Source organism: Syngnathus floridae, chromosome 14 (assembly GCF_059516105.1).
Source record: "Syngnathus floridae isolate MCC-2025c chromosome 14, RoL_Sflo_1.0, whole genome shotgun sequence".
NCBI classification, from domain to species: Eukaryota; Metazoa; Chordata; class Actinopteri; order Syngnathiformes; family Syngnathidae; genus Syngnathus; species Syngnathus floridae.
Genome location: NC_142426.1, coordinates 4,556,441 through 4,580,201, shown reverse-complemented (window position 1 = coordinate 4,580,201; position 23,761 = coordinate 4,556,441). Strand labels below are relative to the sequence as shown.

The 23,761-nt window shown below is 45.6% G+C and overlaps 1 protein-coding gene across 3 annotated transcripts in view; it reads left to right on the top strand.

Moving 5' to 3' along the window:
* LOC148387176 (zinc finger protein 521-like) overlaps positions 1 to 23,761 on the top strand; it is a 73,764-nt gene that overhangs the window by 5,668 nt on the left and 44,335 nt on the right. For 2 of the 3 annotated variants that reach the window (XM_088395682.1, XM_088395681.1), the window contains exons 3-4: positions 2,140 to 2,202; positions 6,881 to 7,084. In XM_088395682.1, the coding sequence (XP_088251808.1) occupies positions 2,140 to 2,202; positions 6,881 to 7,084 (267 nt within the window). The remainder of the gene's footprint in view (positions 1 to 2,139; positions 2,203 to 6,880; positions 7,085 to 23,761) is intronic. The other variant, XM_088395683.1, reaches the window with a different exon arrangement.

Sequence of the window (23,761 nt, the reverse complement as noted above, 5' to 3'; positions counted from 1 at the left end):
TATGCTTCCAGCGGGCGACAAATCATTCCCTGACCGCCAGGGCTTCTTATGGTATCATAAAAGAACATTTTCTGCCTGAACTCCCTCATCTCACCAACAGGGATGGTAATCAAAACAAAAAGAGAAACCCCTACCACCAATCTCTGATGGAACCACGGGGGATTTATTAGGACCCCCCATCCCTGGCCCCATTTAAATGATCTCAGGCGCGAGGAGCTCGGCGGCGGCGGAGAAACTCATTAAACTCTCAGGGCGTCAGTCACCGAGGCCCGCTCCGGCGGGAGCGCCTCGGCTGATTCCGTCTTCTGCGGCGGCGCCGGGGGACGTCCCTCCGTGCTGTCCGACCGCGCCTCTTTGCATTAAATGACGCCGCTAATTAATAGCTGAGGCCTTGATTTGTTTGGCGTATGCGGCGTTGGGCAACATTTACAATTAGAGTGCTCATGGGCAGTCTTTCAAAAGGTTCAACAAAATAATCGGATGTAGCTGGATGTAAAATGTAGTTACTCGCAGAAAGGAAAATACACACCATAGTAAAGGTACGGGAAAGAAGTCTTGACACGAGAAAATGTCATAATCTTACAGAAATATTAAATGACCAATATTGCCCAATTAAATCGGTCGGCCAATTAATTGCTCGGGTCCAAATTGCGACTTCATTCCTCTAAAATTCTGGTTTTGTTGTAATGTCGAGAAATGTTGCATTTTCAAAAAATGCCGAACGCAGAAATGATCTCAATATCTTGACTATTTCAGTTGTCATCATATTTCCAGATTTTTATGTCTCATAACATTGCAACTTTAGTTTCGTAATGGTTTTATTTTTTCTAATAATCCCATACTATCCTTTATCTTGACATTGTTAAATTTAAACAAAATTCTCACATATTGCAACTTTGTCGTAGTTTTTTTTTCTTTTTTAACTTTTGTTAAAATCTTTTGTACTTGTAATTTTACGTTATTCTCCTTAATTCACAATTTCACCATTGTACATTTTTTTCTTGCCACTTCTAACATTATTCTTGCAATATTGTGACATGTTTTTTTGAAGTACATTTCTCCTTCTGTTAACGTTGACCTTTCCCTCGTTCTTTTTTCTGCCGTGCTCGGCTCCTGCAATTCTCATTTGCGACAGCCAAACTTTTCCTCTTCATTTTTCACCCCGCTTGGACTCCCCACTCGCACGTGACTGGCGCTCCCCCGAGTCGAAAGGCTTCTGCCGCCATAGGATCTCGTCTTAATTATGCAAAGTACAGGATATTTTGCGCGCTTTTAAAAGCGCTGCACTTCCTGCGTCGGCAGTCAATGGCGGGCTGGGCGGGCTCCCCTGCCGGGAGGTCCTGTCACACTCCCCCTTCACTCCGAGCTGGCGGAAATGAAAGGCTGGAAAATACATAATGGAGAATGCAATTCAACTTCACGGGTGGAACGCAGAGGCATGAGAAGCCCTCAGCGAGGCCTTTATTTTACATGGAACAGGTGGGAGACGCTTTTGTTCTCTTCCCACTGTTAAAATCCATTTCACTGCTCCTACTTGACACGCCGCTTGGAAACCTCACAATGTTAAAGCCGGAATTTTGTTCTGTCTCGTTCTTGCCGTCGCTGCCTAAAAGTTATCCGAGTTGCTAGGCAGGGACGTAGCTAGAATTTTTTTTTGTGGGGTGGTCAGGATGACAAAAAGTCTCACTGAGGAGTGGCCATGTTGTGGTCTGGAGTGCTGATCAACTGTCCCTATTTTGGATTCTGGACTTAAGTGCTGCTTGTTTTGGCACATCTATTTTCAAGTCAGCGTCCCTTTAAGTCGCAGCCTGATGCACGAACCTTCTCACCGAAGCAGCTTTCACTGGAGCCGTCTTTTATTCATGAATGTTATTTACGTGGTGGTTGTTTGCCTTGCTGCCACAAGAAGTCGTAAACAAGCCTTGTGTGGATCGCCAATCTGCCGAAAGCGGTTGAAATATCCCGGCAGGTTTTTTTTTTTTTTTTCCGCCTTCCTATGATTTCAGTGCCAAATGAAAAAAAAAAAAGAAAGAGGGAAATCTCAGTGTGTCAAAGTTGTTTTTGCACTTTTAAGCACATCTTTGCCTGACTATTTCTCCCCCTCCCTTCCCTCTTTCTCTCTTTCTGGGTTTGTGGCAGTAGAAGACAATGTGACAGAGGAGCAGCAGCAGCACAGTCCCGGGCACGCCGCCATTCCGAGCGGTAATGCTCCATTTCATATTTCATCATTTTTGTCTGGAAAGTGGATCATGTGTCTGTGTATGTGTGTGTGCGTGTGTGTTTGTTGAGTTGACGACGAAACGCGTTTCCTGTTGTTGAGGCTTTTATTGAGTAACCTGCATTGCTGCTGAGTGTGTTATTCCCATAATATTGACTTCACTCAAGTAAAAAAAAAAAAAAAATCCTCCTATTACCACTGTGAATATTGTTTTTCTTGTAGTATTTTGGGAGATTTTTTTTAAGTTGTTTTCTCATAATAGTATGGCTTTATTCTCATACCAAATGCGTTTTTTTCATCTTACTGCAGCAACTTCAACTTTTTTTTGAACGTGTGTTTCTGGGAATGTTGTTTTCATGCTCATAATCAAAACAACATTTACCATATAACCACAGATATTTTATTTTTCTCGCAATATTCGACTTATCCTCACTCCTTTTTTTTAATATTTTTTTTAGTATTCTAGCAATTTCGAATATTATCCCATTATTCTCCTAATATTACAACTTTATTCTCTACAAATATTGGAACTTGCTTTTTAAAACATCGCTCCATAACATTCTGACCTTTACCTGGTGATATAATTATTTTCATTTCAAGAACGGCCCTAAGACTACTTGGTGACAGCCCAGCTTGCCATTTTGATGGACGCGGCCACAATCTCCATTAAGCCCCCCCCCCTCCCCGACAAGCTTCAGGTTTAATCGCAGCTACCTCTAAGAGGACGACCCCCATGAGTGGTCTGCAGGCCCCCCGCTTCCTGTTTCTCATTCATCTTTGACAGGAGGCTAAGCCAAACGCCAACAAAAGACAGAAAGACGGCATCATAAAGAGCAAACGGCGAGACTTAATGAGGCTTTTTGGTCGCCAGCCCGAGCCAGGCTCAAGACGCTACTGCGAGGCTGAGTGTAATTCAAACCACATGCTACGACGCTCTTTCTTCCCGCTTCCGTCCCTTTTCCTTCTCCCATTTCTGGAAAAAATGGCGTCGTCGTGTCTCAAAAATAGGACTCGTCGCTTTGCCAATCTTCATCTCCATGATTCATCTTCTTTTTTTTTTTTTTCTTCCAAGAAGAATTTCACAGGGATCCCAAACACAGAATTAGACGTATGCATTAAATTCTCACTTAATTATTAATAGTGGTTAACAATGCGTGAAGCTTGCAAATGTGACCTACTGTACTTGTGGATGTACTGTATGTGCGTATAGATAGTACCCAAGTTTTTAGATATTTAAGTAATGAGGTGCTGCCAAGCATGTGAAGGTTATTCAATCTTAATGTCCTCCTATTCCTGACAGCCCCCCAGCCCCCCCCCCACACTCTGATAAAGGAGCGCACTCACCTTTGATCAGGCCTGCCGACATGTGTCGACAGAAGCCGCTCGCTGGTTAAAATAAATTCTTAATTTGAACTTGGGGGTGGTTTTGGAGGAGGGGGTGATGAGGAAGCAAGGGTGGGGCATCAGAGGATCATGATCTCCGGGAAGCGATGGGGAAATAAGGAGAGCCGCTTGAGCGGGTAATTATGTTTCCAACGGGTGCACAAAGAAGCTCAAAAGCCTTGACGGAGCCAGCTCGGCTTGAAACCGCTGCGTTTTCTTTTGCACCAACTACCACCTGCAAAAAAAAAAAAAAAACTTTCCCCAAATTTCAAATGTAGCGTCGTCGTCCTGATCTTCTCCACCCTAAACTGAAGACATCCATCATATGATAGACTCTCTAGTGGCGTTCTGGTGACATTTATTACGCCACAAGTTTCATCCTATGCTTCCAAGAGCCCCCTGGACACCCCCACCCTTTATATTATTGAATATTTCTGCACTTAAATATTTATAAGCCTTGAAGTGATATTCTCCTCTGCGCTCCATTAGCTCCACCAGGGAGCACAGGGTCCCTGGCAGGGGATCTCACCCCCCTGCCTCCCCCCTGTTATGGTGGCCCGCCCATACTGAGACAGGTAGTGAAAGGGAGGAATAAATCCTTCCATCCAATCTTCGTTCCATCCCTTTCATTAAGAATTTTTTTTGCAGGGATGTTGCAAAAGGGGTCTTTTGCCTCCCAAGATTGAGTTGCGAGATCGTCAGGTAGCGGTTGCGCGCGACGCTATTGATCTGCTGTCCGGCCCGCAGAGGCTGTGAGGAGATGTCCTGATCTGATAGATTACTGTAAAGGCCCACGGGCGCAGGAACCTCAAGTATTGACGTGGCTCTGTAATCCCAGGCTTGGACGTGACCTTGCCGTGTCAAGTGCTGGCCGGCTGGCCCCTCCCCTCTCCTCCCCTCAGCAGATGTCCTATCTGCCCCTGCCACCTCCAACATGTTGCATTCATTATTGCATCAGAAATTACAGTTCTGTTTATTATGGGATTGCTAAAGATATGAGTGACTTTTCAATCTTTGTGGGCTTTGTGAACCACCTCTGATGTTGTGTTAGCAATAGCATTGGTGCTAACCCTACTGTTAGGCACTTGTGCACTTTGCCTCACATTTAAGTTGTCAACTTTGTTGATCTATTTTGTATTTTTACACTTTACCTTTAAGTAAGTAATGTTGCTGACACAAGCTTGTCACTCGCTTACAATGAGAATGAATTCCCCGCCATTGCTGGAGTCAGCCACAGTTTTTCTTCTTTAATTGTCTGATTAATGGGCCCGTCAGGAACTTTCTCACCTTGTCTCATGTCACGCTAACATTGCTGTTTAAAATTTACAAACCTTGCCCCATACTAAAATGATGATCAGTACAATCATTTGACCATTAAGTTGGCTAACTAATAATAATGCCAACTCTAGTAGTCTATAATATTGCCAGAAAAGATTACGTGCTGAAATAGAAGAGATTTAGCATTATCATTAGAGAAATTAGGTATTCTAAACAGCATTTGAAGTAAATAAAATAAAGGATTTCACAGGCATATGCTCGAAAAAGAGTTGACTTTCAAGTACCTATTGTCATTCGGTGTCAGTAGCTGAGGTCTATATTGTGCACCGTTTGGCCCCCAGAGCGACAAAGGCTCGCTCGCTCGCTCGCTCACGTCTGTGAGGATTGAGTTGGGATTTTCATTTTCATGAAACACCTTCCGCTCTCTTCTGCATGCTCCCACCAGGGACCACCGGGCTGATATTTTTAGAGGGCATGTTCAGTCTGCAGGAGAGAAGGACAATGGAGGGTGTGATGTGGCATCAATACTTTGAGTTGGGGAGGTTTGCTGGGGTGGCAGTAGAAGGTGGGGAAAGACTGTGTGGCCTTGGTGAGTTGTGTGGCATAACGAATGCACTTCAAAGTATTAACTCAGCCCTTAAGAACTCAGTTGCTAGCCAAAACAGCAGCACTTATGCTCATTATTGCTCAATTGTAGGCTGTTTTATGTTTACATTACCGCTTAACCCTTCAAGGACTCATTGTAGTTACTTTTGATTTCATTTGGACTTTTTTTTTTAATTTTCAGTATTTTGGTTTTGAAAAAAGTTTTGATTTATTTGCATTTTTCTTTATCTTTTTCTATTTTACATATATATGTGTGTGTGTTTATTTATATATATATATATATATTATATATATATATATATATATTATATATATATATATATATATATTATATATATATAATAGAGTATTTACCAAGTGCAAGATAAAAAAAAAAGGTTGCAAAATCATTGCATAATCAAAGGACCTTTTCCTCTTTTGCGCACCACTTTAGACAATTGGTACCTTATCATGCTAAAAAAAGCTGAACTTGGAGTCCAGGCGTGCATGATGGAGCTTTAAAATGGCTGCCAGTCTAGTACACCAGCTCCTTTGTCCCATGGGGTCTCAGCCAGGGTGGCCGCGATTGTAAGTGCGGCCGGCTTTTTAATCAGCTTTATTATGAAGTGCATTGCTCACAACAGGGGAGGGGCGAAAAGCGCAGCTCGCCGCTCGCTCATAAAGCGCACGTCGGCCCGCGCAAGCTTTTCGGCTTCTTGTTGTTGTGATTAAAAAGCGGCACGTCGGTGGTCATCCTTCCCGCTTTCCGGTTGCACGACGCCGGCCAGAGACAAACGCGCAGATGGATTGAAGGATATTGATGTGCGTGACCCGCTGCTGCCTGCGAGCCAGGCTGAATAATTTAGGGAAGTGTGTCATGGCGGCAGTAGAACACACACACACACGCTCAGACGTCACATTTGTGTGTATTGGCCTGCAATTTCTCCTTAATATGTTTTGTCTCCTGACTATTGCAGTCCACAACTACAGTACATTCTGCTATTTATTTTATTTTTATTTTTTATTTTTTTTGGTCCAGTCCAGTCCAGCCAAAAGCTGTAGTCCACAATTTATTAACTACACTTATTCCCATCAGTCTGCTTTCATATACTGAAGTTTTGCTTGGGTGAAGCAGGGCAAACGCGGCATAAAACCATTTCTAATAACAGAGGTGTGTGTGTGTATGAGTGTGTGTGTCTTTCACCTGCCCTACAATTTTGCAATGGCACAAGTGGTTGAGTTACAGAGGTCCAAAGTGAACCTGCATTTTTATTAAACTTTTTATTATTGTTTTTTTTTTTGTTTTTTTTTATTAAACCCAAAGCTAGTTTATTGCCGCCCAAAGGATGTTGGTGAGTCACCCGTTTTTCTTTTTCCCTTCCTCTCTGAACTGTGTCATTTCCCGTGGCTCTCCAGATCCAGAGTGCGCCCCCGAGAGGGCGTCGGAGGACGCGGAGAGCGGGCGTCTGAGGAAGAAGAGGCTGCTCTCTCCCGAGGAAGTCGAGGAGGGAGAGGAGGAGGACGAGGAGCCGGCGCCGCACAGCTGCGACAGCTGCCGGCAGGTGTTCGAGTCGCTGAGCGATCTCACCGAACACAAGATTAATCAATGCCAGCTGACAGGTAAACAACGCTCAGCCCACCGCGCCTGCCCGCCACTCTGCCACTCACTTTCTCACCCTCGCCGGAGAATACGCCGTTGAGGGGGAGCGCCGCCCACGCCAGATTGCCACTTTGGCTCGGCCTGGCGCGTATTAGTCATGTTTGCTGCACATCAATACAGATGTGGCGTACAAATAGGTTGTCCTCACGCTACTTGACTTCAAGCTAATGACAGCACAACGTTGTCACGGCTTACCGTACCTTTCGCATTTCAATTGGTACCGATCTCTAAAGCTGACCAATTCATTCAATTCATTTTGATTTGATATACCATTTAATTTGAGTTGAATGAACTGTTGTAATGTCCCCAAAGTGGAGTTTGCAAAGCGCCGCCTTATAAAGGCAAGGCTAGAAAACGGCCTCCCGATGCTAACGCGCAAAAAGGAAGGCTGCCATTGGCAGTGTGTGTCATTGACCTGTTGATGGATGAATGCTGCTAAAAATACTCTGACAAGGGGGCCGGGAGAACTAATGATGTGGTTTGAAGGTTTTTCTGGGTACATGTGTGTGTCTTCCTCCCATGCCCGGGACATGCTGTCCTCCTTTGCACACCCGACGTTCTGTCACCGTCCTTTTTTTAAAATCAAGTGGACGTAATCCATTTTGACAACTAAATTCCTCCAAAATATTTTCGCGCCCAACATAGTGTAATATTGTGGAGAACTGAACTTGACTTTTATTGCCGTGTCAGCGTATGTGATTGAATCAGCCTTGTCATCAAGTAAAATATATTTATATACATTTGCATAGAAGCCCATAATATAATATATACTTACAAACAGCCTACAACTATAAAAAAAAAAAAGCAAGAAACGATTATTCAATAATCCTGGTAATTATTGTCAAAGTCAAAGTCAGCTTTATTGTCAATTTCTCCACATGCCAAAGACACACAAAGAAACCGAAATTGTATAACATTGGCCGCATCTGACGTTCAACAAATTGAAGCTACAGTGCCCTTGCTGGTGGCAAGCAAGTAGTGCACCTCCTTTTGCCTCACCCATGACTTCAAACAGAATTTCTTAAGGATGGATAAATACATTCGAGCAAATCCCGCAACTCTTTGCTGCTGCGTCTGCTCGATGCTTCCAAATTGTATTCCAGTTGGGAAGTCTTGCAATGAATCATGAATGATTTGTGTTGTCTGTGCTATTTTTAACATTTTGGAAGAGGCAGTACTAAGGTAGGGTTCCCGTCCATTTTTTTTTATCCAGTCATCCACTTTCTGGGGCGCTTGTCCGGATAGCTACAGCGGCGAGTGACAATGCAAACGTGCCGATTCATTTGTTCCTTCCGTTGGCACACACTGGTGTGCATTATTATGGCAGGCGTGCGCATGCACGTGCTTGTTGGCCTCGGGTGTGCGCATTTGTAAAGAGCGACGAGCCACTGTGAAAAATCAAAGCACGCTTGGCTTTCACCGCCAGCCAAGAGAAAGCCTTTCAGCGGAACGTATCGGCGCTGAACCTTCTTTAACACGGTTGTCCTTCTAATCCAGTTTCATCCGTCTAACTCTTGATTTGCCTGTTTGGGAACATCAAGACACAAAGGGCATTATTTAAGAGGCGGCAAGGGCTGGAATTAAAATTCTCTTTGCTGTAATTAGACTTATTTTGTGGCGAAATAGTCGGCGGTGTTGTGAGAGTTGGAGATGTGATCCGAAGCTTTTATGTCGGGCGCCGGTTGTACTTTGTGGTCACGACTGACTCGGCCATATTCTTCATCTAATGAAGCCGGGGCTTTTATAAATGTCAATCTTACGGACAAATAACTCTTAATTGCTCGATGCTGATAGAAAAAACAAAAAAAAAACGTAGTTTAGATAAGAGCCCCCCTCAGAAAGCAAAACAAAAGATTCTAATTGCCATCAGGGCATTGTGATTGTGCAGAAACACTCGATTAGTATTCAAACAACAGTGGCAGAAAAAAAAGAAACTTAGCGATGGCATACTAAGTACCGCTCCGTGTGTGTGTGTGTGTGTGTGTGTGTGTGTAGCTTTGTGTGTGTGTGTGTGTAGCTTTGTGTTAGTGTAGAGTCAGAAATATGGGAGGAGATTTCCTTTGCGGCATTATGTAGACATCCATGGCCAATTAATTTGCCTTACATCCAGCTTCCGCTCACAGATGGATGCTTTATTGGAAACATTTTCTAGTCAAGAAGCAGCACCTGTGAAAAGATCCACATTTGAAACCTTTTCTTTTTGGGGGAAGAAAAATGGACATATTTTGCCTTTTGGATGACATGGTTTGTTAGATTGCAAATGTACAGAACGCCAGCTGCTTTCCTGCTTATGCTGAGCTGCCCTATGATGACTAACAAACATAAAATTGTTTATAGTGACTCGGCGTGCAAAAAATAACCCACAATCATCAAGCAGGTGCTCAAAACATTGCTATTGTTTGTTAGCCAGAAACAATAGAGCAGACTCATGCAAAGTTGTCTGGCTTATATTCAACGTTGGAATGACAGAAAACTCTGAAAGTAGTCCGAAGCGCATGCGGGCCACGCCCGAGTAAGAAAAAGATGTTACATGTCACCACGATCAATGGCGACCATTGTCTCCCCCGGCCGGCCCCCACTCCGTCTGGCGGAGGTATAACACCTTTCGGTGCACTTAAGCCATGACCACTGCAGTGCGCTAAGGGAGCGCGCGGCTATGGATTGCCTTCTGTCCCAGATGCAATCGGCGCTATCGATCGTGCTAATGCTGGACTGCAGAGGAAGGCGAGAGGCTGCCGGAGGGGGAGCGAGCAAGGGAGGGAGGGAGGGAGATGGAGGGGAGGAAAGGGAGAAGGAGAGCGAGTGCTGCAGGAATGCGTCCCCTGGGGACCGGCCGGGCCGGCTGGGGCAGGGCTTCAGGAATGCTCCCCCGGAGATCACAAATGAAGGCTACGGGCACGGCTGCAAGAATGCTCCTCTGGAGAGTTGGGGTGGGACTGCAGGAATGCCCACCCCCGCCCTCCCCCTAACCAGAGCACCCCTTCAACTTCAGGGGCTCCGAGGGGAGGCGAGGCGAGACGAGGGGGGAGGCGGGCTGGCCCCCGTGGCTCCAGGATGGCTGCGGATCAGATTTCCATGTGGGGATCAGCATCCTGCCGCCTTGGGGAAGAGACGAGAGGCCGGAGGCTCTTTTTTTTTTTTTTCCGCAGGGCTCGCCAAAACAACACTTCACCATCGCTTTGTCTCTCACAAAAGGAAGTGAAATTGTTTTGAAGCAAACTAGGAAAGAGAAATAAGATTTCAGGCTCTAAAAGTTGAATTCCAAACGGGCAGGCACATCTGTAGCCATTCTTTCATTACGGCTCCCCGGAGCAACACCTTTCCTTGTGTCCTTAGCCCCTCCTCCCCGCCCCTCCCCTCTGGAGGGATCGGCGCCCGGCTATTTTAACCCTCTGCGAGATGACCTTTTTAATAAGTGTCTTTCTCTGTTTTCCTGCCAGCCACTGTGCGAGCAAACAGAGCATGTCTTCTGCTTCCCCCAGATAAAGGAATCAATCAGAAAAGGGTGCGACGCAGAAGCAGAGAGAGATAACTGGGCCACGTATGGATTTATATTATGTAGATTTCTCTCCCCTTCTTCCCCGTAGACGCTCGCGCTCGGCTTCAATAAAGCGCATCTCGGATTTATGAGAGAAGGCAACGCGAACGCTCCAAACAATAACATCCTGACCAATGTGATGGAAACGGCGCCGACATGTTTGTAATATGCCATCTGACGGCGAGCGTTCCCGAAAGCTGCCATACATGCTTTCCTCCCGTTTACATCAAGCCTTGGGGTCGACCACATGGAAATAGTTAGTAACATCACTCTGAGCGAGCGAGCGACTATGAGCGGCGCGCTGGGCTGGCAGCCGGGCCGTGTTTTGCAACAATTTCCAACAGGATCCCATTAGCCGTACTTTCTGCATTGATCCAACATCTACGATGCCAAGAAGACCGTGCCGAGGCTAAATATGCTTCAAAATGGCTCACACAAGATGACAAGAGCAAGACCCGATTAGATCTGCGTCTTATAAAGCGACGGCACGCTGATTACAAGGATTTGCCAAAACGGTCACTTCTGGCATGCGATCCGGGCCGGGGTCCTGTCCGGACCGCCCGCCCACACCAGGTTGGGAAGGAAGGAAAAAGACGAGGGGGAGCTTTCAAGTCGCAGGCTTTGGCTCTCGGTGCGCCCGTGGCGCTAACATTAACAGGAGTGTCATTAGGAATTCAAAGCATATGCCCTCATGAGAGTGCCCCTCTTTTTCTCAGCCTGCCGTGCAGCCCGCCGCCGCCACATTATGCACCGTATAAAGTATTTATCGGCCTTTGTCAGACGAAAGCCGCGTATCCTCCTGAAAAACAATGAAAAGAACGGAAAGCCTCGACTCGTACGACCGAGCCCGACGGCGACTCTACCTCATCGTCCTCGCCGCTTTTATTCGTATCTGCTCGGAGCGCTCGCTCGCTCACTCACGCACACGTGCGGCAGTAGCGGCACCTGCGTGCGTCGGCTTGGCGCTTTGGATGACACGTCCTTTAGCGCCCCGCAGGCTTCACTCGACCTCCTTCGCGTAGCGTCGGATGTGGATGGCAATAGCTCACAGAGCTGCCTTTGCTAGCTGCTGCATTTGCCGTGGAACCTATTGATAGACTTTTATTATTTTTTTTTTTAATTTTATGTATCGCAATTCACTCTTTACCCTGGCAACAACGAGTTGTGTCTCGTTGGAGGTCTTTGAATGTTTTTGTTCATTTTCGATTGACGCTATAGCAAGCGGAAATGTCAAGTGGCCCGACTGGATCCTGTTTCAACTCCCAAAAAGTTCATAAAAGTTTGCATGGAAATGTAGCACGCATTGATCCATCCCCATAGGCTTGTTTTTCCTTCAATGGCATCTATGCCAAAACTGCCCGTAATGGGAGGAGAGGAAAGAGGGAAACGGAGGGCAGTGGAAAGAGTGACCATTCCGACAGGTTTATGTCTCCCGGGGGGGTGGCGGCTGAGGTTTTAATGCTGCACAGAGCAGAGCCAGCTGTGACGGCATCCTGCTCGCCTTTGGGAAATTTTTGGGTCGATGGTGGACTCAACATTTCCCTTCTCCTCCACCTCTCCCTGGGGTCCATGTTTTTGTTGGCCGGGCTGTAGCGCTCGGGTGGGGTAATAGGGGGGGCTGCTGCCGGGGGAGCGGCCACTCCTAAACTTCAGGATACGGAGAGCCGAGCCACCCACAAGGTCTGGGACTCTCAAATATCGTGTGTGGTTCCCATTGAAGCGCTAATTGCCGTGTTCCGACTGGAAGGTGGCATTCGCAAATGAGGTTCTCTGACGCCGACAGCCGAACCGGAACGCCAAGCAACAGAGTTTGTCGCCGTAACGTTAAGAGTGGCGCGCAGTGGCGGCCGAGAAGGGAAAGGTCATCTGATCTATTCTACCTGCAAGCAAGCTACCCGGTGATCGTTTCCGAGCAATCGATGGATCGATCGGAGAGCCTCTCTGAAGAGAGAGTGGCGGCTACTCGCCCAAGGCTGCGCAAAATCAAATTGTTGCTCCTCTTTGCGATAAAAGCAGACAATTGAATTCATAAAAAGCAATATGCTAAAAAATGGCTGGTTGTATTCCGAACTGGGTAGCTGTGGATTTGCAGCAGATTGTTCGCAATTTTGGTGAACCGCCAGGCTTTGTTGAACATATCCCACCAATAAAGTCAACAGAATGAAAAAGGTGCTGTGATTGTATTTTAATCCAAGAGCCTGATTATTCCGGCCTCCCATTGGCCGTTCATTCCTCTTCACGCGGCGCCCGTGTGGGTTGTTATCACCCAATCAAACGCGGGAATGCATTCCGCGCCTTGGTTTGCACGCTGGAAATCCTGCGAGCCTTCCCTCTCTGTGGACCCGCCGGCGGAATGCCTAATTCCAAAGTAAACTGATTGCTCTCCGCAACCAGATTAAGGCTGTGATGATGTTAGCCAAATGAGATCGCTGCTCGGATGCTCGCTGCAAGATGACTGATCAGCATGTTAAGGTTGGAGGATAGGATGGAAGGGGTTCTCCAAATGCAAAGCGTGCCACTGATTGTGTGTGTGTGTGTGTGTGTGTGTAGCGTGGGGGTGAGCAGGAATGCAATTTGCCTCTTACCTCAGGCGACTGGACTCTAAAGCCAGTAAATATGCAAACAAGCTGAGCCTGGACATCAATACCAAGACCCTGGATGATTACTAATCTCCGGCGTAGAAGTGGATTGAGATGTGCTCAGCATGGCCATATATTTTTCCAAAACAAAACCTTAGTTGGAGTTTTGACTATATAGCACCTGATAGAAAATAGTTAAGTACGAGTAACTTTTGATTTATCGTTTGAGTATTGTATGAATGCATATCACTTTCTTCACCTTATTTTTTGTTCACGTCTCCTCCTTCCACCTTGATTGCGCCGCCATTACAAACACAAGTGTCCACGTTGGAGCTTAGCAGTCCAAGACCCTGTCAGCTACAAGGAAAGGAGGAAGGACAGACAAGGGAGTTGTCTATGGCCCTCGGTGCAGTGCCTGAGGGTGAACTACGTGTGGAGGATAGTTAGTGCGGCGAGCAAGAGTTTGCGGGTGAATCTGTTCGTTTTCGGGAGACTTGCAACGCATTTGCATTAGCACCTTGAGGCGACGCTTGGGAAAAAAAAAAAAAAAGACCTTGACATAAAAATGCAGCCTAAAGTTAGATCTTTCTTCAATGTTTTATTCCACTTTGCAGGATGAATCCACACGTACGTGTACTCACGGGTCACAATATTAGGAACAGAAGGGTGGCGAAGTCAATGAAGGCCGGCCAAGTGAGTGGCAACGCAAGATGGCGGATTCACTTCTCGCTTAATGATTCAGATGGGTCCTTGCAGACCAACTACTGCCGCCGCAAATTGAGCACTGAGAGATGTTTCTAATGGCGTGACCCTCTTCACTTCCATATGAATCTATCGCCTATATTTGTGTACAGAGGAACATGCGTGGGAATTGATTAGGCCGGAGAAGGTCAGCGAGTGCGTCTCGGCCAAGCAATCATCTCACCGGTCCTTGGATTTGATTTCAGGATGCGCACGGCTGGCTAAGCGGGCTCTCTGGCAAGCAAGCATCCATCGCTTGGGCCATCAATCTCCCCGTCCGTCCTCTCCTGTTCATTTACCGCACCGGCTGTTTATTTCCTTCTCACCCGTGGCCAAAGGGCCGCGTCTCCTTTGCGGCCCCGATCATCTCCTCCCATTTCCTCTGCCATTTATTTTCCCCGCCACTTGAGCGAGTGGCTTCTCAAGGTGGGAGCCCCCCCCTCATTCTCGTTTCGTCTTCTTTTGTGTTACATTTCTCCGACGGCAGTCCGGAAGGTGCTGTTTACTCACCGTCCGAGCTCGTGCCTCTGTCTTTGTTTTATTCTGTGCGAGTCTCCTCCCTCCCTGCCTCCTTCTCTCCCTCCCTCCCTCTATCCTGTCACGGCTCCTCAGTATTCCGCTGCCGTCTTGTGCGGAGTGATTTTGCCCAGACACGTCTGGCTCCGGGTAAAGTGCGGTCCCCGGAGAACGTGTGCCGCATCCCCTTAGGTTGCCGGCACCATGAATACATTATGATCCCCATTTCCATCCTGTTGCCACGGCAGCACTTTTGGAAGCCGCAGGGCGATTAGGACGAGCGCTGTCGATATAACCTGATAAGAGTCTGTTGCGGGAGCTGTTGGCCTTTTTTTTTTTTTGTTTAATCCGAACACACACGTCATTTGTAGCATGTTTTGGATTGACGCGGGCTAATGAATCCATCTAACAGCAGTCATTCTTAACCGTTGTCATCACGCCATCCTCTGATGGAAACATCGATAGGGTTAGGGCAAACAGTACGAACGGCGTAAAGTAGAGGGAGTTTTTTTTTTTTTTTTATGATGGTGACTTCCTTCCTTCCTTCCTTCCTTCCTTCCTTCCTTCCTTCCTTCCTTCCTTCCTTCCTTCCTTCCTTCCTTCCTTCCTTCCTTCCTTCCTTCCTTCCTTCCTTCCTTCCTTCCTTCCTTCCTTCCTTCCTTCCTTCCTCTCTCCCTTTCTCCCTTTCTCCCTTCCTCCCTTCCTCCCTCCCTTCCTTCCTTCCTTCCTTCCTTCCTTCCTTCCTTCCTTCCTTCCTTCCTTCCTTCCTTCCTTCCTTCCTTCCTTCCTTCCTTCCTTCCTTCCTTCCTTCCTTCTTTCCTTCCTTCCTTCCTTCCTTCCTTCCTTCCTTCCTTCTTCCTTCCATCTTCCTTCCTTCCCTCCCTTCTGAAATATTCTGCACTGACTGCTTTCTTCACGATGTGAGCAACTCTCTTACCTTTCATATTAACCCCCCACCCCCCCACCGCGGCCCCCCATCCTTCCCTCCCCTCTTCCTGTTCTTTTGCGTGAGGGTGGGTGGGAGACTCTGTGCGCATGATGTATAAAACATGGTGCCTCAGGTAGAGGATGTTGGCGAGGAAGCCATGTCCCCCCCTCCTCTAAATGGCCGGCCGTGTGCACGCGCCTAACACTTCACTGAGCAATCTGTCAACATGTCAGCAACACATGTTTTGTAAAAAGCCTCTGGTGGGAGCCAGGGGAGGAAAAGGAGGAGGAGGAGGAGAAAAAGCACTCCTGCCAGACCAGAGAGGAAATGCTTTTTTTCTTCTCCATGCAGTGGATTTTCTATTGCTGGTGCTCAATCCCATGGGGGGCCACCGTCTACACACACACATATGTCTGTACTTCAGAAATTTGAGCTGGGGTAGTGGTTTGGGGGGTAGGGGGGGGCTCTAGGGGTTTTACCACAAACCACCCCCACTTTTCTTTTCTAGAGCATCTGAAATTGTGAAGGTATATTGTGGCAGGTCCCCAAGCGGACTTTTCTAATACCTGAGTTTCTGGAAATTACCCTGGGCCCCCCCGAGGGAGGGCTTTATCCACACCAGGAAGGGGAGCACAGATCAGTAGGGAGGTGACTTGATGTACGGCTGAAATAAAAGAATTTCTCTCCCTTCTATCGGAACTTCCTTTCTTTCTCCTCTCGTCGCCCCAGTCGTCTAGTTTCCGCCTCTTGACGGGCCTCGATTTTAATAAAGTTTCATAGGATCCCGCCTACAGCTGCCGACAGCTCCGCAAATACCCCGGTGTGTTCCTCTTTTGTCGAGCTTTTTGTTATGTGCACGCGCGCAAATGTGATTGCTGCCTTTTGCTTTTTCTCTCCACTGCCCTCCTGTCTTGCTTCTCTCTCTGCATTTTGTCTTCATCTCCCCCCCCCCCCCTCCTCCGCCCCTCCTCGGCGAGTTGTCTCCCACTTCAACACGCACACACGCGTTGAAAATGCGCACACAGAGTCAAACTCTGTCACATGTGGTTGCGCTTATTGTTTGCTCTGTCTCTCCCCCCCACCACCAAATGTATTCCCTTTTGTATTCTGCATGTTTTGTTGTATTGTGCAGAAATGCAGATAGAATACAAACAGTTTGCCCCGAGTTAACCCTTTGTGTAGATCGCGTTGAAAAACTTGGCAAGTCAAAATAATACACACAATCTTGCCAAGTCAATTTCCATGACCTAAAAAAAAAAATACGATGCTACAATAATTCAACACCATTTGATTAGTTCGTGTCTTTATGAATGTTAGAATACAGTGTGGGGGGTGTTGACTTATGAGAATAATCTGTGACCAAGTTCGTAACTAAATGTACTTGCATATCGAATCAATTTTTAAATTGAATTTAAGAACACTGCCATTTTTATTTTTGGTATTATTAAAAGAAACAAAAAAACACTTCAGTGTATAAAGACAAATTGACAAACTGTATGAATGAAATAATTTTTTTCTCACTCTACGACATCATAAATTGAAATAGTGTGTCTTGAACAACCACTGTAATTTTTTTCTTCATCCACGCTATCCAATGATAATAAATCTTCATTTATAAACTAAAAAAAAAAAAAATAGGCCCTCCTTGTCCCACCCCACCTTCTGTTGGTAAATAATTAAACGGTTTGCTTCCAAGCGCAGGTCTTAATAGGGACTCTGCGCTACTACGGTTGATGGTGGCTAAGAGAGGCAGGCTGGCTCAGCAGCGAAACGGACGGATTTGGCCTACAAGAGGTCAACAGCGGACGGCCCTCCCTTCAAAAAGGCCAACATTAATTAGACCCTATAGGATAAAGGTTAGCTGAGGCTGCCAGAGGCCGAGTTGATGGCTGCTTTCATGTGTGGCCAATCTTAATAGAAAGCGTCGTGTGAAATACCTTTACTCATTTTCTCATAAATGTGTTTCACTTATTTATCCATGACAGCAGTCCGTTTTTAAGATATGATCTGATGTGTTCTTTTAAATCAAAAAAAGGCGGTGAATATTTCCTAGGCTAAACTTTCTGGCTCAAAAAGCAAATAAATCATCGCTTTATAATTATAGTCGCTGATGACACGGCAAACGGTGTCTTAAGTCCTTTCTCAACGGCTTTTGCCATTTCTAGCTAAAATTTAGCAATTTGACAAACGGAAAATACACTTCAGCGCCAACATCTTGGTGACCAAAATTCCATGTTCACGCAAAAACCTGAATTGAACAAATTCAGTTCTATAATGTTAACATTGTTGCCTGCAAGGCCATTGAAATATAAATACCCACAGTGGCCTTTGCCAGCGTCTTCTTTTAACATTCTCGCGTATAAAAGGCCAAAGCAGAGTGCTCACTCAGCTCTAGAGAATTCCATATTTAGAAAGCCACATTTTCTTTTTGTCACGTCGCATTACAATAACCATGAATTTTTGGAAGGACAAAATTTGTTTGTTACTTGTGCATTTTAGCTCCTAAAACTAAACAGCTTAGCCAAACTCCAACCAAATACTCGCCCAGGCCGCATCATGACCTGAAAAGAAATGCAAATTGAGAAGATGCCACCTGACCGATGGAGTTTCCCACCTTTGGTTTGACAATGTCCCTTGCTGATTCATCGGCATATTTACACAGCAAATTTAATTAAAGGTCACCCTAGTTGTAAAATTCAGATAGCAACTTAAGCACCCATGCCACTTTTATTGCCTCCTCACTGTATATTCCAATCATAGCCGCCCATTAAGAATTTGTGAAAAAGGAGTAGGAAGGAAGATCAGCCTTTTGTCTTCTACTACTAAAACTTTTGTCATTCAGCAAAGTTGTTTTTTTGTTTGATCTTTTTCTGCTGATAAATAGCTAAAGCAGAATAAATCAATTTGCAGTGATGGATGAATAAGTAAAAAATGCCCCGTAGTCATTCGCTCGCTTGTTTTCCGTCCGGCCTCACGATGATGATGATCATCATGTATTTGCGCGACGCTTATTAGCATCAAGCTACAATGCAAGAGGGCAGGCGGAAAAAAAAGCTAACCCTGAAATCTGTCAGCCATTTGTGCTCACATACTCTACACACATGGCGGGAATCTTCTGGCACGCTTTAGTGGGCCCAGGGAAGTGCTGGTCCAGGGTCTGTTTGCTTCTCCAGGGAGCATCCGCACACAACCACCCGCCAACCTCCTCACCCCCTCCCCTCCCTGTGCAGTCTGTGGACACAGTGTGAGGTGACAAGGTTGCACCAAAACAAAAAGAAGAAGAAATAAAAAAAAAAATTACAAGCATGTCCGTAGGAGTCTCCTCAAAGATGAGGAGACTCATCACAGTGGTAATTGTGTCGAGTGAGAGATCAGACGAATTATTGGGAAAAGCGGGGAAATCTCGCCGTGGCTTTTGTTACTTTGCCGTTTGCGCCGCTTTCCGCATTGATCCACCCTTCCATCTGTCATCTTTTTGCTCGCGTCCCGTCTTCTTCTGCCGCCGCCGCTGCTGCTGCTTGGAAGTTGGATTCAAGAGCGCAGAGAGGAGCCTTCTGGCTGGCGCAGAGAGGCGGGATGACGCTGTTTATTCATCTGGAGGGTATTAGAGGCATGATTAAGGAGAGGAGGGAGCAGCCAGGCCGATGCTACGTCTGAATCGCTCGACGGGATTCGGGCCAACAACAACAAAAAAAAGAATGACTGGAAAAGAACTTGTGAAATTTTATTCTCTCCGGAAAAAGAAATATGTCTGTCTCGAGCTAATTATTAATAAATGCAGGTTCTCTTGGACCTTGGAGAGGTGTCCATGCTGTAGTCAGTGAGGTTTAAGAAATCTTGACATTTAAGACAGGGATGCATGAAAATACATCGTCTTGCTTGAGCAGATGCTTTTTTTTTTCTTCTTCTTCTTCTTCTGAATATGTGTGTGTTGTTATTCTCCTCCCGCTCTGCTCTCCGTGTTTTTGTCTCCCTCCCGGCCTGTCTCCTGTTGTACTACCACTGACAAGCATGGACGCCTTTGAGGAGATATCAAATAGAACCTCTGTGTATTAATCAGGGGAAAAAACCACAAGTCACAGGTCAAGAAGCAAGGGAAAGGCATTTTCTTTCTGTGTGTGGTTGCTCAAGCCAAAATGCACACAGTTTTCAGATTTTTTTATTTTTTTTTAGACCTTAGTGGAGGACTCCACACAACGAGGAAATGTGTGCAAACAGTCCATCAAATCTCCCTCAACAATGAGCAAACTCTTCCCCAAATCTGCCGTAATACCAAAACTGACCAAATTGGTGCTACATAGCATCTCCAGTAATAGTCATCGAAGAATCAATAAAAAGCTAACTGTTAGCTTAACTGCATTACGGTTACAAACATGTCATTTTCATGGTGGCCATTGAGTAGATCGGGCAGAAAAAAAAATCTTAACCCCAAGGCACAATCGCTCAAGACATTTTTTAATGCTATTCATTTAAAAAAGTTGAGCTCAGTCAGGAAACTTGTTTAAAGACGTGGCCGTATAAGTCAGCATATTTCTACACACAACAGCGATTTTCCTCATAAGTCATATTCACCCGAATAAGTTCAAACAGAGAAATGCACACAATGAGCAGACATTAGCAGAAGCACATAGTAGAATGGATTCCTGGATCTTGCATCTGATCTGCCGCAGCGTTGAGGGAACAACACACACTCACACACAGACACACACACACACACTCCCGTCCTCCCTAAGAGCCAGTGCAGTGAGGCGGGCGATGGCGGGGTCATGCTGTGGGACAGATTGTCATCCTGCTCTCTCCCCCTGCGAGACTCACTGTGGCCACTGGACAAGCCAAGACCTGCAGGACAGCCTTCTTCCTGTTTGCGCTTATGCTTCAACCTCTTCTCACTCTCTCACAAACCTAGATCAGCTTAGACTGCCAGCAAAATTGGAAAAAAATCATTCCAAATTGTGAATCTCCTATTTATAGTTTGGTTTGAGACATTCGCTCACCATCTCAGTAGCTAGTATTGACCTATGAACGGACAAGATAGAATGGCAGCAGGACTAACTTGGCTAACTTACTAACATCTAGCTGACTGACCGATTAGCTGGAAAAAAATTTTTGGGGTTCCGTATTGTCCTTAATATAGTTTCCGTTTCCTAATACACATGTATTTTTGCTATTGGTAGGCCGACCTGTAATTTGTCCGCATTTTTGTCATAAGGTTCCTTACAAGAACTGTATGAGTAAACATTCCACTTGTTCTTCATCTCAGTTACTGTCTTTGTGTGTCAGGGCCATGTCTTTCACACAGTATGTAATCCATTTGTCACGGTGTCTTGCTATCACAGGCCAACCACAAAGAAAAAAAAAAGAAAAAAAACAGTAAATGATGACCGTCTGCCCTACTTTTCCTCAACTCTGGCCTTCCATTTGTCTAACTTTCTCGGGGTGCCACTGGGGCACTGTGATTTCTGGGACAGTGACCAAGTGTGCCTGTCTGAGCTGGGGGACGTGGCTAATGTGGACAAAGTAGTTGACGCTTTGCCGCTTTTCCCCAGGGTGGGAGGCGGGGCGGGCGTAATGGATACCGCTGAATGAACTTTAAGATTTAGGTTTGTCAGGCTTGCCGATAAAACCACAAAAAACTCGGGTTTGATGTCTTCGGATGACTTCCGGCCTCTTGAGATAACGCGAAAATTCATTTTGCCGCATCCTCAATTCAATCTTAAGTGACGCTGTCACATGACGCGCAGCTATTTGGGTATCAGAAAAGGTAAAGTGCTGAGATGACACGTGCGGTTGTCTCGCGGGGAAATAATCGTAATGTTCGAAAAAAAGAAAATACATCGTGTGTGAATATGAAGGAAGGTCACGGTGTTACATCAGACAAGTTGTCAGCTTTTTTGTTTATTCAATGAGTCCCCGATCCCCTCGTGTGCCAACAAATACGCTCAAAACACATTTTTATGACAAGCATAACACACAAAGATGTGATTTACTTTGGACTGGAGTTGAGCACACCACCAAAGTGTTGTCCCGCCAACCAATCGCAATGGCGATGAAAAGCCCAAAATGACCAGCGCCATATGTGGATGAATTAATGTCACGCTCTCTTCAAATTATACCTGTGTATTTTTGTAAGAGCCAAATTTATTAATAGCGGACATAAATCAAAAGGGATCCTCTGGGTTTTGGAGTCCCAAAATGGCAGCCGACCTGTTCCCAGATTTAAGGGCTTTATTTGAACAGGAGTATTTACTCTGGGAAAGGTTACTATGAATGAACACAGAGGAAGCGGGGGGCACAAAGAACACTTCAGTCTGCTACGAGAAACCTCTAGACATGAGTGTGGTAGAAAAAAAAAAAATACATGGTATATAGGACTTGTGTAAATAGAAGAGATTTTTTTTTAATATAGTACTCATACATGTGGAACCTGGTGAAATTGACTCGCTATATAGAAAGCGAGTGGTCCTGCATTCATTTTGTGGGTTTGCTGTTTTCTGCATGGGTTATATTTTCTGTTCGTACCTTACCTTTTCTCCAAAATCAACTGTGCATTTTATAATCAGGGATGAATGTCGAATCGAACTGGACTTATTTGCTCTCCTGCTTTGTTTACTTGAACCCACCGCTCTGAATCGTGACAGACAAAAATCATTTGACTCTAGAAATGTTTCTTTCCAATTATTTTCAGTAAATTTGGACAGAATAGAGTGCTGGGATGAAATGTACGTATTGTAGAAATGATCACATGACCAGAGCTGTTTACTTTTGGGTTGTGCCTTGAAAAGAAGATGGCTACCTCAAACCCTTCCTGAAAAAAGTTAGTAAAGTATTTTTGAATAAATATAGGACAGAGATTTTCCTGTACACATGATCTTTAGGGTGTTTAGTGTATGCACATTTCTAAACAAATAAATAGAGACCCACGGTGGTCCAAAAATGCAGCATATGAAAAATACAAATATTAGTTGCTCGGCTTGCCAGGTCACAATCTTTGCACCTCGGTGGACTAGCGATTGCCTTTCTAGTTGCTGTCATGCGGAAAGGTCTAAGATCTCATCTCCCCAAGCTAACGTCAAACGATGGCACACTCCCGCCGGCCGGCCTGGTTTTTGTTCACATAGGAGACATTGAACAGAGTGTCGGCATTGCCACAACTCCCGGAGAGGGACAGGCCTTAAGATGGAGGTCTTCCTCCCAGGATGTGACAGGCTGTTGGCTGAAGGATGCTCAGGAAGGCCTTGGCAGTCCAACAAAGACAGCCCTTCAGCTGCAGGGTGTAGTTTTTCAGGCCCCAGCATCCCCTTTGGCAGCAGCACAGAGAGCGCTGGCGTGCACAGGCCCCCGGCCCGAGAGACCGGGAAGTAAGGCCCCCTTCTTTTATTTACTCAGGCTGCTGCTGCTGAGGCCTGGGCATTTCTTGTCAGGGTGAAGAAGGGGAAAAAAACAAGGCTGTCTCTCTCTCTCTTTCCTCTGCCGCTCTCCTGAGGAAGGATTGAGCTTTCATCCACGCTTGTTCACATACTTGTTTTGGCCATTGGACTTCTGACTCTGTTTTTTTTGTGTATGTGTGGGAGAGAGCGAGAGAATGAACCTGCACACGCGCCAGGGAAAAAAACCCCCGAAAATTCTTGCTGTTATTGTCCTGCCACTAAAACAAAGAACTAAGTCGCTGTGTCTTTACAGCAGCAGAACCTTTCAGCCGCGAGGGATCTTCTATCGTTCATAAATCATATACACTCGGTGCAGCTTCAAAGCTCTTTTCCTTGGACTTTGATTACATTTTGTTTCCTATAATGGAAACAGAAACAATCCGTTGCACACAAAAAGCTGTTGGCATCTTAAAACATGTTTTTTCCTTTAATAGTTTCATATTCTGGACTATTTGACGGCTTGGTCCAGTACTCGTTTTAATTCTTTTATGCTTTTTAGTTTTCTTACCTCAAAGTTGAAAGACTTTAGATGTTTGGATAAATATCCAGCTGATGCTTTTCTTGGTCAAATTTGTCTAGCTTTGATTCATCCAAATTGTTACTCGACTATTATCTGCTCGTCTTTGCTGGAGAACAACAGTTGTTGTTGTTTTTTTTATCAGATTGATGTTTATGTGTCCTTGGAGTAACGGCACTAAATAAATAATTGACATCAAGCAAATAAGCAAACAACGGAAGGACAGCTTGACGTTGTCCCAAGGCAAAGGCTTCCTCATTTTGGAGCGTCAACTTCCATTTAACCTCGTGCCATACAGGCCCATTTGTTTGTTTGTTTTATAGCGTTATCTTCACGCCAATACGTTTGACTGCGAGGCATCGGCCGGGGTCATTCTTCATGGCAGAACCCG